The sequence below is a fragment of the Oryx dammah genome, unplaced genomic scaffold, assembly GCF_014754425.2.
Source record: "Oryx dammah isolate SB20612 unplaced genomic scaffold, SCBI_Odam_1.1 HiC_scaffold_15, whole genome shotgun sequence".
Lineage (NCBI taxonomy): Eukaryota > Metazoa > Chordata > Mammalia > Artiodactyla > Bovidae > Oryx > Oryx dammah.
The window spans coordinates 41710460-41728573 of NW_024070199.1; the positions used below are offsets into that span (position 1 = coordinate 41710460).

Below are 18114 nucleotides of genomic sequence, written 5' to 3' on the forward strand. Positions count from 1 at the left end.
CACCGGCAAGCCTGAGTGATTGGTTGTGACCTGTAAATCCAAGAATACCTAATATTTTGGCTCTTTGTAGAAAAAGTTTGCTGACCCCTGATTTAGAAAACAGGGAGAAGAGCCCTCAAGGAAACAGAAAAGAACGGCAGTAAGGCTGACTGAGTCACGTTATCGGGTGAAGCGGAACCAAAGCGGGTGTCCCCACTTGGGTCGGGTGGATCAGGAGCTAAACCGTGATGGGATTAGAGGACGGGAGCCCGGGAAGGCGTGGCTCCACACCTGCCCCGCCTCTCCTGCAAAGCGATTGGTTGCGGAAGGGAACTATAAAGCGGTGCATCATGGGACTATGGCGGTGAACTGTGGTTGGGCTTTAGTGGGACCCGAACGTGAGGAACAGTGTTGGCGACGCTGAATTACAACGCAGAGGCTCCCGGGAGGCAACAGGACTCGGTGGGCACTGCGGCGGCCAGACGGGCGTGGGGAAGGTTCAGACCCGGGCGGGGAGGCGGGCCGGGAGGGGTTGCCCCGCCTTCGCCAGCCTTGGCGTGCTCTCCCGCAGAATGGGGCGAGGGGCCGCCGCTGTCCACTGGATGCTGAGCGCCCGTCCTTTCCCCCCAGCCCACCTATGCCCGGCTACGAGCTGCCCGTGGGCACGTGCCTGGACATGTGTCCGGCCGCCGAGCGCGCACAGCGCGAAAAGGAGCGCCGCCTGCACCGCTTCGAGGTGGCGCCGGGGTGCCGCGGGGACCGGCCCCGAGCCGACCCGCAGCGCGCGGTGAAGGAGTACAGCCGGCCGGCCGCCGGGAAGATCCGGCCCACGCCGAGTCAGCTTCGTCCGCCGTCCGTGCTGCTGGCCACCGTGCGCTACCTGGCCAGCGAGGTGGCCGAGCGCACCGACGCGTCCTGCGCGGAGGTGGCCAGCTTCGTGGCGGACCGGTTGCGCGCGGTGCGGCTGGACTTGGCCCTGCAAAGCGCGAGTGACGTCGAGACGGCGTTGGTGCTGGAATCGGCTGTGGCCGTGCTACTGGCCGTGGTGGCGCGGCTCGGACCCAACGCGATGCACGGGCCAGTGGACCCAATGTTGCTGCAAGCCCAGGTCCAGGAGAGCTTCGGTTCTCTTCGCCGCTGCTACGCGCTGGGCGCCGGTCCCCACCCCCGCCAGGCCACCTTCCAGGGCCTCTTTCTGCTGTATAACCTGGGTGAGTCAGGGTCCCCGCGGCAGAGCAGAGACCGAGAAAGGAAGGAGAAGCTTTCAAACCTCACCAGTAGCTCCCTCTACATCCTAAATGTCTCCTAAATGTGTGTCTCAGCCATTGCACAAGATCCACTGAGCCCCTACATGAACCTCCTGACCGGTCCCTTCCCTTCTCTGGGTCTCGGCTTTCTCATGAAAAGTGGAGGGGATAGAGTTGGAATGGGACAATTGAACCTAGATAGTGATTTTCAAGCTTTTTCTTTTAAACCTTCATTTCAGTCAGTATTGCAAAACAGCCAAGAACACACATGCCAACAAATATATCTGAGATAGAAGGTTCAAGACTAGATTTTTTCCTATGGATGGATGATGCTTTTTAATTAATTCTACTTAATTTAATGAAATGCTGTTGACTTAACAACCCACTAATGGGTCAGTCAATCCTAAAGGAGATCAACTCTGAATATTCACTGGAAGGACTGATGCTTGTTGCTGAAGCTGCAGTACTTTGATCACCTGATGTGAAGAGCCAACTCATTGGAAAAGACCCTGATGCTGGGAAAGACTGAAGGCAGAAGGAGAGGTGGGCAGCAGAGGATGACATGGTTAGATAGCATCACAGACTCAATGGACATGAATTTGAGCAAAGTCTGGGAGATAGTGGAGGACAGAGGAGCGTCAGACACAACTTAGTGAGTGAACAGCAAATGGGCCAGAAGCTTCAGTTTACGCAAGGTCCCAGTGTTGTCATTCTCCTTGGAAGGGGAGAAGAATTTGAGAAAGAAACTGCCTTACCAGGTGGACAGCAGGTGTGGCAGAGCCAACTACCAAACCTTGGGGCAGCTAGGGCAGTGGAGAAAGGGCTAGGCTTTAAGTCAGAAAACTTGGATTTGATTGGGTCACCTTCTTAAATATATATGAGCTCCCCTGGAGGAGGGCATGGCAACCCACTCCAGTATCCTTGCCTGGAGAATTCATGGACAGAGGAGCCTGGCAGGGTTGCCAAGAGTCAGACATTACTGAAAGGGGATGGCACGGAAGGTGGGCCTGCTCCCGGACTCAGCGTCCTCATTCGGGCTTCTCACCCTTCCAGGCTCGGTAGAGGCGCTTCACGAGGTTTTGCAGCTGCCTGCAGCTCTGCGTTCCTGCCCAGCCCTGCGCGCCGCCCTTGCAGTTGACTCTGCCTTCCGGGAAGGCAATGCCGCCCGCCTCTTTCGCCTGCTCCGGACGCTGCCCTACCTTCAGAGCTGCGCTGTGCAGTGCCACGTGGGCCGTGCCCGCCGGGGAGCCCTGGCCCGCCTTGCTCGTGCGCTCAGCACCTCCAAGGGCCAGACCTTGCCCCTGGGCTTCATGGTCCACCTGCTGGCCCTGGATGGGCCCAGGGAGGCACGGGACCTGTGCCAGGCCCACGGACTACCCTTAGATGGACAGGAGAGAGTGGTGTTCCTGAGGGGTCGTTACACTGAGGAGGGGCTGCCACCTGCCGGGACCTGCCAGATACTGGTGGGGAACAAACTTGGAGGGCGCACTCTGGAAGAAGTGGTCATGGCAGAGGAGGAAGATGAGGCTGTGGACAGACCCATGACCGAGATATGAAGAGGACTGTGTGGTCTCCCAGAGCCCCGAGACGGGCTGGAGCACTCAGGTTTCTTTTTTCATGATTCCTGCATGATACAAGGAACAACAGCTCGGCTTGATTTATTTGGGGAGGGCAGGGAGGAGTTGAGACGTGCTGGGGGCGTGGAGGAAGAGGAACCCAAACTGGACCATGCCCTGTCCACCCTGGGCCTTAGTTTCCCTGCTAATCACTGGGAGTGGCTCTGGTGGTCTCTGAGTTGACATCTAAGATTGGCATTGTGCATCCCATCTTCACCCATCTGCTTCCAAGAGCAGTTGGTAGTTTTGCCATTCCCCTCATCCCTGTCTCCTGTTCACCCTCTGCCAACCAAGATCCAGCAATAGGGAAATTTTCATCTGGGGCTTGTCACTCCCTTCAAGCGTCCACACTTGTGGGACCCCTCAGAAGTCTGAGAGGGTCCTGTGGTCATGCCCCTTCCTAGCATGAAGGGAGATGGGGACATACTCAAAGAAAACTGGAGGGGGAGAGGGTAGGATAGAGTCGGAGTGGGAGCCGAAGAATGAGGGCGGGGTCAGAGCTCAGCCACAGGCCTCAGGGTGGCTGCCGCACCCTCCAGGGCTGCCACCACGATGCTGAGCTGTCTCTGCACCTCAGCCCAGGCTGCAGGTTCGTGGCCTGTGTTCTCGGCCTGGGAATAGGCATTGGACAGGCCAGGGAACGTGGCCACAGAGCCGGTGCGGGGTGCCCAGAGCACATGGCTGAAGGGAGAAATGGGGGAGGATCAAGGTCATTCAGGGGCCAAGAATGAGCAGAGCTTCAGCCTGCAACAGCTCCTGTATACAGCTAGGGACAAAAGCACCTCTCTGCTGGTAGTGGGAGGAGATGTAGGCTCTAGTCCCAGGGTGACCTTAACTGATTTGCCTCCCCCCTCTTTGAGCCTGACTCCCCAGCCATCTCAAGGGACTGGGTTGTGCTCTAAAGGCCAGCAAAAGTGACATTCTCCTCCCTCGGATGGGTACCCACTGCCCAGCCTCATCTCACCACACCTCCCAAGAGCTTTGGACAGGCTCACCTGTAGTAGCGTTCTTCTGGGAAGGCTTGTGAGTTCAGGAAAGTCCGTTCCAAGAGCATCAGCTGGTCATTGATCATCCGCACCTGCAGGGGACTGAGGGTGACAAGACCCTTTGGTCACCCTACAGCCACCCAGCTGCCAGCCTGCATCCTGCCTTGGATGCTGCCCTCCCAGACACCTGCTTGCAACCCTTGCTTACTCAGGGGTGCCCTCTCGCAGTGTTGCTATGCGTTGGTTGAACAACATGGCTGCCCCCTCAAACTTCTCCACCGCGGTCACCAAAGGTCCTGTGGGGGAACAGCCAGCATCTTAGCCCTGGGGGCACAAGGCTCCCCATGCCTCGGTATTGGGGTCTCCGTACCGAGGCTGATGTTGTGCCGCTCCAATAGGACCCTGAGGTTTTCGGCAGCCTGCAGGAAGCTGCGGAGGGTCTCGCTGTAGTCACTGACGTTAAGAGGCAGGAAGAGGCTGTCACTGAGCCGGAGAAGCACGCTTCCCGCAATCCGGGCCACAGCCTGATGGCTGGTGAAACCTGGCGGGGAGGGCGATGATGCCAGGCTCAGCCTTCAGCCCTGCCTCCTCCCGCTGCAGGAGACCCCTTACCCCCTTCCTCACCAGGGTCCAAAAACTTGTTCACATAATCAAAGGTGTCAAAGGCTGTGTGGTAGGTGGGGTAGATCCGGGCTGAGGTCTTGCTCTGAGGAAACAAGACCCACGGGTGACAAGCTTGGGATGAGAAGTGGAAGGAGTTCAATGTAGGGCCATTATCTCAAGTCAGTTGTCACCACACCTGTGAGGCAGGTTCCAGGGTTCCTGCCTTACAGAGGAGGAAATGGGCTCAGAGAGGTTAAGTAACCTTCCTGACATCACACAACTAATAAGTGGCAGAGCTGGGTCAGGTGCCAGTTTCCCATTTCACATGAAGGAGAAGAACCTGAGGCTCTGCAGTCAGACAGGAGAATTCAAATCCCAGTTCCACCACTCAGGAGCGGAGTGGCTATGGAGGGGAAAAAGGGTATTTTGGAGCATCAAACAGGGAAACAGCCTGGCACTCTGCAGCCCTTATCTCATTTTAGCCTCAAATCACCCGTTTTATACTGTTTTTTAATCTACTCTGAGACAAACGTTTTTTCACATTTTAAGATCTCTGAAATCAGGATGCTTCTTACAGTGTTATCCTGCAATCAACTGACCGTGTATTTTTTCCCTTCTGAATAATGCATATCACAGCAGTGCTGCTTATACTCAGTGGTGTCTTAAATTTGATAAAATAACATAGATGAGGATGGACATGCTCAAGAGAGGTAAAGAAACCTGGTTGAGGTAGCACAATTACTGAGTGATGGATTCAGTTCTCACAGGAGCAGCCCGAGGGAGAGGAGGGGGCTAGTGGAGCAAAGTCCCGGGCTGGGGACTAAGGGGTGCCTTCTTACCCGGTCATAGGTGTAGGCGATGTCCATGGAGGAGATGCCCAAGAAGTGAATGAAGGGGGCATAGTCACTGCCAGCGCCCAGAGTCCCCACACTATGGGAGGGAATATGGTCAGGCTGCAGGGCGCCGGGCCAGCTCACCAGCCAGGGGTCCCCAACCCGGCCCTGGGCTCACCTGGGGACCAGGCCGTACACGGAGCTGCTACGGTTGTAATATCGGATCCAATTGTCATAGATGCTGAGACCGCTGGAGCCCGGTGCGGAGATCTGAGTGGAGGGGAATCTAGTGTGCGGCTGGCCCCTCCCCAGGTCCAACAACCAGGCAGGTCGTCCGCGCCACCCACCAGGGTCTCCAGCCCTTGCGCAATCCTGCAGGTCCTAAATCCCACCCCCGGCCCCTCTCCGAAGTATCAGCTCCGCTACCCCGTGTAGCCCCGCCCCGACAAGTCTCCTCCCACCCCGCTCCCAGCCCTTCCCCTTTCCACCTGTTTGGCAGCCGAGAAGACGACGCTTTGGATCGGGGGCGTGCCCTGCACCCTCAGGGTGGCATTGGCTGTGAGAGGATCCAAGGAAGACTCTATTCGGGCCCTGCCTTTTCGTGTCCCCGCTCCCCGAGTCAGCCCCGCCGGCCCTCATACCAAACACCGAGATGTCCACGTTGATGTAGGCCACGGCGCGCTCCTGCAGCTTGCTGAAGAACTCCTGCAGGTGGACGCGGCCACGTCAGCCCCGCGCGGCCCGCCCCGGGAATCCCCTCGAGCGCCCAGCTGCGGGGCTCACTCACCTCCGTGAATTCTGTGGAGCCGATGAGCCCAAACTCCTCTGCCCCCCAGCTCGCAAACACGATTGATCTGCGGGGACGCCAGGTGCCTGAGGAGGGGGATAAAGTGCTGGAGGGCAAGATCCCCCAGATCTCGGGGTGGCTTAAGGGGAAGGTTGGGCATGTGGAGGGGAGGGAGGGCTGGAACCCATAGGGCAGCTGGCGATTGGAGGTAGGTCTTGGCACCTCTCCGGCCAAACCTTCGCTGAGGCTCCGCCCTCTTTTTACCAGGGCCTCTCATCTGCTGTGACACCCCCAACTTTGGCCCCCACCCCCGACACCAATCTCTTTCAGTCCGGTGGTCCGTTCTGCCAGAATGCCCTGCCCCTCTCTTTCTCTGGATGTGATGGTTGGAGATCCCCTAACTCTCTTCCTGGCATCTTAAAACCGGCCCCTACTCCTATTCATTTGGTGATGAAATACTCTCATTGTCCTTAGAGCATTATCCATGTTGAGCCAGTCCTTACAAGAAGGTCTTGAGAGACAGACTCTCACTTGTCTCCATTGACGAAATGGAGCCACAAAGAGGTTTAATGACTTGCCCAGGGTTACACAGCTGGTAGGCAGCAGAGCCAGAGTTCAAATTCAGGGTCTGGCTCCAGAATCCAGGGGCTTAACCAACGCCCCACATCGCTCTCATAGCCTCCTGCAGGCTGGCTCCCATCCCATCTCATGCCCTCACTGCTCTTGCCACAGTCCTCAGTCACCTCCTGGAAGCCTGGGAGTCCTTGCTTGCCCCTCACCTCCAGACGCCCCTCCTCCTCCATGTCACTGTGTGCTCTGGGCTGTACTCCCATCTCCAGGCGCAACTCAGTCCCCTTTGATCATTTCTCATCTTTTTGTTTTGAATCAAATTTTTTAAAGGATGAAATGATTATATGCTTGCAATGGAAAGTTCCCACACTTTTTTCTGCCCAAAATGCATAAGCTGAATCTAATCTGACAAACCGAAATTGAGGGACAGTCAACAAACTAAATATCAGGATCAGGAAAGAAAGAACAGCTAGGAAATGACCCATGCGATTACTACACAGGCGACCTGTGCTCCTGGATTGACTCTTGGACCAGAACATTCTTTTGCTCTAAATGTTATCGGAGGGACTTCTCTGGTGGTCCAGTGGTTAAGAATCCATCTTCCAGGGGACACAAGTCCGATCCCTGGCTGGGGAACTAAGAGCTCACATGCCTCAGTGTAACTAAGCCCTGTGCTGCACAACAAGAGAAGCCTGCACATTGCAACCAGAGAAAGCCCTAATCATTTTTGAAAGTTATTGGAACAGTTGGTAAAAAATGTCATTTACTGATTCTGATCATTGTAGCGTGGTAATGAAAGAGGATGTCCCTATTTTCAGGAAATACACAGCTCTGCCACCTGGTGCAGCCACTCTTTCCCACCTGGACCCCCTCCCCCACCTGGAACTGCCACCTCCCTGAGCTCTGGCTTCCACCTGGAAAGCCCGGTAGATATTTTTCCTAATAGCACGTTTCATAGTTGTCATTACAGTCAGAATTCTGGGGTTCTCTGGGGGGACGTCCAGTGCCTAGAGCTGGCCTGGCACACAGTAGGCATGGCTGAAGTGTTTGTAGAGTTAACGACTGTCTGTCCCCCTGCCTCAACCAAGCTGAGACTCCCCGAGGGCAGAGCCTGGGCAGGGCCTTGCCCGCGACCACAGCTGATCTCGCTTTACTGGAGGGGTGCAGAAGACCCTCAGAAAGTATTGCAAGAGTTCTCTGTACCGCACTGGGCTACTTGAGCGAAGCCAGGGCTAGTGTCATGCATGTCTGCCCCCAGGGCCCTCAGGCTTAGGCACAGGCGAATGCGATGGAGGGGGTGTCAGCGCCCAAAATTCAGGGAGGACTGGGTTTAGGTGCCCTCTTGGGGAGCGAGTCCCTGGACCGGGGCAGGGCGGCCCGCTCACCCTTCTTCAGCAGAGTCCCCAGGACGCGGGAGAGCTCCAGGAGGACGGCAGTACCAGTGCTGGGGTCCACGGCCCCGTGAACCCAGCTGTCCCGGTGGTTTCCATATAGCACGTAGCGGTCTGGCAGGAGGAGCAGAGTCAGAAACCTCAGAGGAGCAAGGGTGGGCGAGGCAGCCAGGCGGGGCCGAGGGGGCGTGGTCAGCGGCGCCCAGGGTTGGGCGGGGTCCTGGGGGCGCCGGGAGCCATGAGGAGGCGCTCACCTGGCTCCGCAGCCCCGCGGATGATCCCCAGGACATTGGAGGAGTTCCGCAGCTCCAGGCGGTTGTGGACACTCACGTTCACCTGGCTGGAGGGGAACAGGAGTCTTGGCACCGCCCACTGCCCCTTCAAAATGCAGGAAAACCTGAGGCCCAGAGTCAGAAAGGAACCTGGCAAAGTCACCTGCTTGGAAATATCAGGAGAGACAGCGAGGCTAGAGCCCAGCTCTTCTGACTCCAATTCTCCTTTGTACTCACTTGGTTACTGGATACTTAGTGTATGTCAGCATCGTACCAGCTCTGGGCAATGGCTGAGACAGACATGGACCCCACCCTCGTCGGATCTCCCTCTCCTGGAGCAGCCAGACCCCAAGGAAGTGAGCAACTGCAGGCAGTGAAGGAGCTTGGGGGGACACTGACAAGGTGCCTCGTGGCAGGTGGGGTGTTAGGGCAGGCCAGGAATGGCAGGGCTTGGGGAAGAGTGTTCCATCAGCCGGAATAGCAAGTCCAGAGGCCCTGATTTGGGAAGGAGCTTGGTGTGTTGGGGCTCCTCCGGAGAGGGGCTGGCTGGAGAACAGAGGTCCAAGGTGAGGTCGGGGGACTCCACAGAGACTTGTGGGGCACATAACTGATTCACAGGCTTCCCCAGGACAAGTATTTTGGAATCAAGGAGGGGTTGGGATAGAGGAGAAAGGGAAGGGCCAGGCCTCAAAGTGAGCAGAGAGGAAGCCCAGGGTCAGGGAAGCATAACCGACTTCCGTGGTTGTCCAGTGGTCAATAATCTGCTTGGCAATGCAAGGGATACCGATTTGATCCCTGGTCCAGGAAGACGCCATGTGTCGTGGAGCAGCTGAGTCTGTGAACCACAACTACTGAGGCCACATCTACTAAAGCCTGCATGCCCGAAAGCCTGTGCTTGGCTACAAGAGAACCACCGCAATGAGAAGCCGGCACACCACAACTAGAGAGCAGCCCCTGATTGCAGCAATGAGAGAAAGTCTACGTGCAGCAACGAAGACCCAGCACGGCCAAAAATAAAAAATAAAAACAAAATTTTTTTAAAAAAGAAAGCATAACAAGGGAAGAGAATGGGAGCGTTGGGGGAGGAGGGAGCTCCATCTTACCCGTCTTCTGGGAAGATACCATTTGACCGGAAGCCTGGCCCCAAATTGTAGTCACAGCCCAGTCCTCCCTGCCAGTCAGCCGGCGCTAAGTTTCCTCCAAGGTTACTGGGGAGGAGGGGGAGGCCCTTCAGAGCAAATATGGACGTGGGGGTTGAAGTCGGGGGGTCACCACGGGAGAGTGGGCAGGAGACCCCAGGGCACAAGCTCACCAGAGAAGGACCTGGGCATCCTCGAAGCCAATGGGCTGAATGGGAATTGGGGGAAATCCAGAGGCATTGTCAGAGTTTAGGCGGAAGGAGGAGGGCGTAGCTGGAAGGTAAGGAGTCAAAGGGTCCCCGAAATACTCGAAGTAGGAGCCTCGCTCCACGCCCGAGGGAGGCAGGCACCAGGAGTGTGGGAAGGTCTCATTTGGCAAGCTCTTCCCGTCGTTGATGTCTTTGGGGTCCGTGTACACTAGCACTCCAGCCACCCCGTACTTGGCAGCATTCACAGCCTGCAGGAAGCAGAGGAGGCTGTGTTCAGGGAAGGGAGGCGGAAAGGGGGCACATCTCCCAATCCTCCTCTTCGTCCCTTCATCACTGTGGAAGCCAGTACAGGTCTGTCTTCCTACCAGCAAGGTGACTCTTACGTAAGTCATGTTGCAGTGCTGCTTGAGACGGCAGAAAACTGCTGAGTGTAGGCGACGGCTCATCAGTGGGACCGTTAAACTGAGATATGCTGCAGTGGATAACATGCAGCTGTATAAAGGAAAGAGAATGTGCTCCTACACCCCCATTCATATAAGCACTATTCACAGTAGCCAAAAGATAGAAACAACTCAACTATCCATCACTGATGTACAGACAAGCAAAACCAATTATATAGCATGCAAATGTAAATTACTCAGTCTTAAAAAGAGTGAAGCTCTGATACATCAATGAACCTCAAAACATTGTGCTAAGTGAAGTAAGCCAGACACGAAAAGACAACTATTGCATGATTCCTCTTACGTGGGCTACCTAGAATAGGCTAAGAAAGTCAAATAGAGGTTACTAGGGGCTGCAGAGGGAGAATAAGGGTGTTAAATGGGTATAGAGTTTCACTTGGAACCATGAAAGCAATCTGGAAATGGGTCATAGTGATGGCTGCACGACACTGGATGTTCTTAATTGCAACGTACATTTAAAAAACAGTTCACCGGGCTTCCCTAGTGGCTCAGTGGTAAAGAATCTGCCTGCCAATGCAGGGGACATGGGTGTGATCCTTGAACTAGGAAGATCCCACATGCCTCAGAGAAACTAAGCCCATGTGCCACATCTGTTGAGCCTGTGCCCTAAATCCTGCAATCCTGCCCTAAAGCTGCAATAAGAGAAGCTACTGCAATGAGAAGCCATGCTCACTGCAACCAGAGAAAAGCCCTCACAGCAACGAAGACCCACTAAAGAATGGTTAACACAGTACAGTTTATGTTACATAGATTTTAAGTCAATGAAAACAAAACAGTACATTAAAAAAGAAGATCAAGGACAGTTTATGTACCACTTGAGAATGATCTCCAGGATGACTTTTTGTTTGGTTGGTTGGTTTGAGGTTGTTTTGTTTTTTGTTTTTTGTTTTTTTTGCCAGGCTGAGTGGCTTTCAGGATCTTAGTTTCTCAACCAGGGATGGAACTTGGGCTCCCTGAAGTAGAAGCAAGGAGTCCTAACTGCTGGACCACCAGGGAATTTCCTCTAAGATGTATTAAGATGAAAAGAGCACAGTTCAGAACAGTGAGTATTGTATGCTATTTTTATATAAAAAAAAGAGTAAGAAGAATATACCTTCATATGTTCTTCTTCCCAAGAAAACTCTGGATCACATTCCATAAACAAATAAACAAAGCTACCTCTTTGGAGGGTAGCATTATGAGAAAACTTTTTTTTTTTAAACTGAGAATTTCGTTGTCTGTATCATTTTACCACACCTGTTCCCCTTTCCTTTCTTTTTTTTCCCACCAGCTCTTATCAAGGGCACTTCTTTTATGTATGTATGTACATGTGTATTTATTTTGACTTCTTTTAAAATTGTGATGAGAGGGCTTCTGGTTCAAAATGGTGGAGTAGAAGGATAGGCACTCATCTCCTTCTGTGAGAGCACCAAAATCACAACTCTCTGTTGAACAACCATCAACAGGAGGACGCTGGAACCCATTAAAAACCTGGCTTCCAAAGACAAAGAAGATGCAGCAATGAGAGGGTAGGAGGGGCACAATCACGACTAAATCAGATCCCTTACCCGCCGTGTGGGTGACCCACAAACTCGAGCACAATATACCAAAGAAGTTCTCCCACTGTTGTGAAGGTTCTGAGCCCCACGTCAGGCTTCCCAGCCTGGGGATCTGACAAAGGGACTGGGAACCCCTAGGGAATCTGATCTCGAAGGCCAGCAGGATTTGATTACAGGAGTTCCACAGGACTGGGTGAAACAGACTCCAGTCTTAGAGGGCACAAACAAAATCTGTGGGCACCAAGATCCAGAGGAAACGAGCAGTGACCCCACAGGAGGCTGAACCACTTGCTAGTATTGCAGGGTCTCCTGTGGAGGCGAGCGTCAGCAGGGGCTCACCACAGGGATGGGGACACTGGCAGGAGCACTCCTGGAAGGCCCCCCTTCATATAAGCTGTCTTGGAGGTTGCCATTAACCCTATCATAGAGCCCATAGGCCCCAGGGCTAGGTCCTCTTAGGCCAAACAACTAATAGGGAGGGAGTGCAACCCCACCCATTAGCAAAAAGTTGGATTAAAGCTTTACTGAGCACAGCCCTGCCCACCAGAGCAAGACTCAGTCCCTCTATGGAAGCTTACACAAAACTCTTAGCCTCTTCCATCAGAAGGCAGACAAAAGAAGCTAGAAGAACCACAATTGGTTAGAACAAAAACCACATTTCAGAAAGTTAATCAGGATGAAAAAACAGAAAGCTACATCCCAGATGAAGGGACAAGATAAAGCTCCAGAAAAACAAATTCAGTGGAGTTAGGTAACCTTCCAGAAAAAGAATTCAGAATAATGATACTGAAGATGATCCAGGATCTTGGGAAAATAATGGAGAAGATGCAAGAAACTAGAAGAACTAAAGAACAAAGAAACAGAGATGAGTAATACACTAGAAAGAATCAATAGCAGAATAATTGAGGCAGAACAGATAAATGACCTGGAGGACAGAATATGGAAATCACTGCCAGAGAATAGAATATAGAAAAAAGAATGAAAAAAAAAAAAAAGAAAAGAAAAAAGCCTAAGAGACCCCTGGGACAACCTTAAAGGCACCAACAATTGTATTATAGGGGTCCCAGAAAGAGAAGAAAGAGAGAAAAGACCTGAGAAAATATTTGAGATAATAGCCGAAAACTTCCCTAACACGGGAAAGGAAATAGTCAACCAAGTCCAGGAAGCACAGAGAGTGCCAGGCAGGATAAATCCAAGGAGGAACCCACTGAAGCACATAGTAGTCAAACTGACAAAAATTAAAGACAAAGATAAAATATTAAAAGCAACAAGGGAGGAACTTCTCTGGTGGTTCAGGGGCTAGGACCCCTCGCTCCCAATGCAGGGGGCCCAGGTTAGACCCCTGGTCAGGGAACAAAGATCCTACATGCAACAACTAAGAGTTTGCATACAGAAACTAAAGATCCCAAATACTGCAATGAAGACTGAAGATCTCATGTGCTGCAACTAAGACCTGGGGCAGCCAAATAAATAAATATTATATATATATATATATATATATATATTTTAAAAAGCAACAAGGGGAAATTGATAAATAACATACATGGGAACTCCCATCAGGTTATCAGCTGATTTCTCAACAGAAACTCTACAAGCCAGAAGGGAATGGCATGATATATTTAAAGTGATACTATACTCACCAAGATTCTCATTCATATTGACGGAGAAATCAAAAGCTTTCCAGACAAGCAAGAGTTAAGAGAATTCAGCACCACCAAACCAGCTTTACAACAAATACTAAAGGAACTTCTCTAGGTAGGAAACACAAGAGAAGGAAAAGATCTACAGAAAATAAACCCAAGACAATTAAGAAAATGGTAATAGGATCATACATGTCAGTAATAACCTTAAATGTAAATGGATTAAATGCACCAACCAAGAGATATAGACTGGCTGGGTAGCATACATGTGCATGTACGCACTTCCACTTACTACATCACTCTGCTTGACCCCCCAAGTTGTGTGTAATTATTTCATATTGTTAGAAAGTTAGAAAGTTAAGCCACTCAGTCATGTCTGACTCTTTGTGACCCCATGGACTGTAGCCCACCAGGTTCCTCTGTCCATGGGATTCTCCAGGCAAGAATACTGGAGTGGGTTGCCATTTCCTTCTCCAGGGGATCCTCCTGACCCTGGCATCGAACCCAGGTCTCCCACATTGCAGACAGATGCTTTATATTGTTAGGTTAATCATATTCTCATTATGGCTTGCAATTATAATCTTTTATTTTTTTCTAGCTATTGATTCTGAAAACGGATAAATATGTTTTACTATTGTAGAAAAAACTGATGAATACACATAACATATAATTTAGTATCTAAGCGTACAGTTCAGGGACTAGATCCCACATGCCACAGCTGAGTTTGCATTCTGCAGCTAAAGAGTACCGAGTGCCACAGCTAAGACCCAGGACAGCCAAACAAATAAATATTAAGAAAAAAAAAGAGTACAGTTCAGTGGCATTAAGTACATTTCTATTATTGTGCTACCATCACCTCCATTTATCTCCAGAACTCTTCATTTTGCAAATTTGAAGCTCTTAGCCCACTAAACACTAATTCCCTAGTCCCATCTCTCGTTATGTACCTTTTTATAGTCAAAATAAGTAAGTAAATAAACATTTAAAAACCACAGACAGGGCTTCCCTAGTAGTCCAGTGGTTAAGAATCTGCCTTGCAATGCAGGGGACACTGGTTTAAACCCTGGTCTGGAAGATTCCACGTGCAGCAGAGCAAGTAAGCCCTTGAGCCATAACTGTGGTCGCCACCACTGAAGCTTGAGTGCCCCGGGGCTGGTGCTAGACAACAGGAGAAGCCACGCGCACCGCAGTGGAGAATAGCCTCCCACCCTGCTCCCGCAACTAGAGAAAGCCAGCACCAAGCAACCATGACCCAGGGCAACTAAAAAGAGAATAAATAAATAAAATAATAATAAATAGCAATAGGCATGGAATTCTCCGTCAAAATTCTGTATTGCAACAAAGCAAACTGGTGGGTGGAGGGAACAACAGGAGGATTTAAGTCAGATATTCAGGAGAACTTCACAGGAGATATTCACAGGAGAACTTAGACTTCCAGAATATGAAAGCTGAAATTTTTCCCAATTCCTTTATTTCCCAAGGCTCAGGGATGTTGGGGAAGGCACCCACGGTTACATAGCACATAAGTATTCTTTGGGCCTAGAACCTGGGTGGGAGGAGTCTCATAGCAGCCATCGTGGGTGGAAGGAGGAATCACCCCCTTCTTCTGCCCCAAGCCCAGGGCTTGGTGCCCCACTCAGCACTGCTCAGCCCCTTCCCCTCACTCCTCCTGTCCACTGCCAGCCCCTCTCCCCACCCAGCCCCTTGCACTGGGGGCTGCTGCTTACCTTAGCCCCGCGCCCTACACCCCCATAGCGGGTCAGGACGATGCTATCTTGGAGTTTGACTCCCTTGTTCTGTAGTTCCTTGAAGTCTTCTTCCGAGCCCTGGTTGGCATAGACGAGGGGGCCCTGCTCCCAAGAGAAGGTGACTTGAAGCCAGGCTCAGGAAAGAGAGGGAAAGGCTGAATGGCAGGATGAAGGATTTAGATCCCGTCCCCCGACCTCACCCAGAGCTTCTCAGCTCCCCAAGACCAAGTCACACCTGGTTTTCTCTGTGCTCTGTGTCCAAGTACCCTGTATCAGGCCAGGCCTGGAGCAGGCCCCGTTAGTGTTTGTTGAATGACTAAGCGATGGGCAAAAGGAGTAGTAATGGAGTGTGGAAGCGAGTACGTTCTGGGTGGGGGCTGAGCCCCAGTTGAGGCACTTCTCTTCAACAGCCCCTGGGGTCAGGATGGGAGTAGCTGAGGTGGGAACTAGGGGGAGTTGGGCCAGCAGTGGGGAGGGGGCATCCCAGGCCCACCTGTGGGGTTCCCGGGGGAGCATAGGCAGCATACGGCGGTACCACGTTGGGGCCCCCCTGCTCCCCAGTCAAGTTCTCTTCACTGTGTCGGCAGGAGAAGAGGATGGCCCCAGTGGAGTTCACTGTCGAGAGAGGGCAGTGTCGGGGCGGGGCCGGCGGCTCCCCGAGCCCACAGGCATCCCGGAGCCAGAGCCGGAACTCACCCACATCCACACGGTTGGGCTGCTCCTCGCTGGGGAAGGACAGCAGCACTTCGTACTCAGTGGTCCTGGCTGAGTCCAGACCTGACTCCGGGTCCTGCCAGCGCTGCAGCAGCAGCTGCACCAGCGCCTCATCCCGGGGGCTGGTGGCCAGATGCGGCTCCTTGGAGAGTTCTCTGCAGGGTGGGCGAGAGAGGGGTGGGTCCAGGGTCAGGGAGGGGCCTCTGGCACACGGGAGAGGTACAAAGGCAGGCCTCTCACCTAAGGTTCTCCCGGATCCTGTTGGCATCTAGCTGTTCTATGACAGTCTCGAGGATCTGCAGGTCCAGGTCCTGGGAGGCTGAGGCACTGGGGGCTGGCGAGTCAGCCCCCTTGGGGATGGCAAAGTGACCCACAATGATCCCCAGCCCCAAGAGGGCAGCGGCCCCCACCACCCATCCCAGCACCTTCACCCACTGCATCCTGTGGGATCTTGGCCAGCTCGGGGGCCTCCTTATAGATGGGGCCTCTTATAGATGGGGCCTCAGATCCAGTTAACCATTATCTAAGATGCGGCCCTGCCCTTTGGTCACTAGCTGGCAGAGAAAGGAAGGGACGTCCCAAGGAAGGGCCAGGAGCTCCTTACATCCACCTTGATTTCTGCAATATTCACTTGGAAGAGACCCCCGAGGGGGAGCAGATCCACGCGTGGACACTGAGGCTTGGAGATGGGCAAAGTCTCACCCACTGTCTGCCAGTAAAAGAGGCCAGGCCAGGACTAGAACTCAGAGCCCCTGTCTCCAGGGCAGGGCTCCCGGCCTCTGGTTCCTCGGCGTCACTTGATCTCTAGCCCATCCAGCCCTGGCTCCTGGAGTAGGTTTTAAGTTCAAATTCCATCCTTTGCTAGACATTAGCTATATGACCTTAGACAATTCACTTAGTGTCTCTGAGCCCGTTTTCTTAGCTGTAAAAATGGGATAATATAATAGAACCAATTTCACAGAACTGGGGTGCTATTTTTATTAAACAAGGCCACATCTGTAAAAATCTCTAGCCTGGTGTTAGACCCATAGTGGGAACTCAGTATATTTTAGCCATTTCTGCCTCATCTGAACCCCCTAAAAATGCTAAGCCTAGAGCTCAGGGAAGAAGAGAGACCCAGAACTCTCTATCTATCCCGCAGGGATCTGAGCTTACGGAAGGAAGTGGGACCCTTAAAATGAAAACCATTCTAGAGGATGGAGCTGGGGAAGCCCACTTTCTTGATAAGGTGACCTCCTCCTCCTCATCCCCTGACTGTATGAGGAATCCATCCATCTGTTCATGCACCCACCCCATTTATTCGCCCATTCTCCCATCCACCCATCCTCTGCCCTCCCCTCCATCCATCCATTCATTTATCCATTCCTTCACTCTTAACTGCTAGCATCTTTCATTTATTCAGCCCTATGCCAGACCCATGCCAGGCTCTGGGGAAGCCAAAGTGCCCAGGAACTCAGGTCCAGCAGAGGAGCCAGACAGGCTTTAGGTTCAACCATGTGGTGAGCACCCCTATAGAGGGGAGGACCAGTGTGCTCCCAGTGGAACGAATGACAAATTCTGTCCAGAACGGAACATTTGAGGGGATCTTCCAATGATAAGATGGTATTTGGCATGCAGAAAAGGCAAGGGGCAGGCCATCCATACAGATGAGGATGGGTGGAGAGGGAGCCACCAAGTACTTAGTGTAAGTGTTGAGCCTCTTTCTGACTTCAAAGAGCACCAGGAAGGGCTGGGAAGATCCCTGGGGCTCAAATGTGACTCCTTCCATCCTCCATGGCTTATCCTGCCTTGGGATTTTGTCCAGCCAGGCTGCAATCTATTGATAGGCCCAAAGATGCCTGGAGATCCAGGAGAGCTGGGCATGGTAGACTTTGTGTGTGTGTGATTTCACAACACCCTCTCAGAGCAGAGCAGCCCCCTTCCTACTGCTTACAGCCCCATTCACCTGTGCCACGGTGCCCACCTCCCTCATGCTATTGGTCAAGGAGTGTTAGCACATTAGCGTGTCAGGACTAGGGGTGGGGTACAGGGACTTCAGGGAGGTGCCCCCAAAAGCCAGGTATTGGAGAGATGATTATCAGCACCCAGGATGTGATCTTATCGGTAGCCCATCAGTGTGGGGAGTGCACACATTCCTTTACAAGGGCATGAGAGGACAGTCACCACTGGGCAGCCAGCCAGACACCAAGGTCAACTGATAATTAAGGAACAGATGTGGTGATGACACCATGAGACAGAAACCCCATGGTCCTGCCCTGCCCCCGCCCTGGAGAGTGTGAGGCCACAGACATGACACCTGGACAGGAGTGGGTGACATCGGAGAACTCCGGCTCAGGTTGCTGGAATCAACTGACGTCAACTCTGCTGTCTGCACCAGACGT

General features: G+C 52.7%; 2 protein-coding genes across 3 annotated transcripts; one reads left to right on the plus strand and one right to left on the minus strand.

The window, feature by feature from the left end:
• The first annotated feature begins 52 nt into the window (after positions 1 to 52).
• SAC3D1 (SAC3 domain containing 1) lies at positions 53 to 3103 on the plus strand. Its single transcript, XM_040256273.1, has 3 exons — positions 53 to 441; positions 610 to 1190; positions 2280 to 3103. The coding sequence occupies exons 2-3, from the start codon at positions 617 to 619 to the stop codon at positions 2780 to 2782; spliced, it is 1077 nt and encodes a 358-aa protein (XP_040112207.1). The 5' UTR covers positions 53 to 441; positions 610 to 616; the 3' UTR covers positions 2783 to 3103.
• Positions 2869 to 16202, minus strand: NAALADL1 (N-acetylated alpha-linked acidic dipeptidase like 1). 2 transcript variants are annotated; one of them, XM_040256194.1, is made up of 18 exons: positions 15974 to 16201; positions 15716 to 15888; positions 15513 to 15634; positions 14999 to 15121; positions 9597 to 9880; positions 9388 to 9492; positions 8267 to 8352; positions 8007 to 8126; positions 6052 to 6137; positions 5906 to 5969; positions 5753 to 5820; positions 5443 to 5534; positions 5271 to 5361; positions 4453 to 4534; positions 4199 to 4369; positions 4037 to 4124; positions 3838 to 3930; positions 2869 to 3523 (listed from the first exon to the last, which is right to left on the minus strand). In XM_040256194.1, the coding sequence occupies exons 1-18, from the start codon at positions 16171 to 16173 to the stop codon at positions 3337 to 3339; spliced, it is 2235 nt and encodes a 744-aa protein (XP_040112128.1). In that variant the 5' UTR covers positions 16174 to 16201; the 3' UTR covers positions 2869 to 3336. The 2 variants fall into 2 exon arrangements, with proteins under 2 accessions (XP_040112128.1, XP_040112127.1); XM_040256193.1 differs by having other exon boundaries at positions 15513 to 15888; positions 15974 to 16202.
• Positions 16203 to 18114: the final 1912 nt, after the last annotated feature.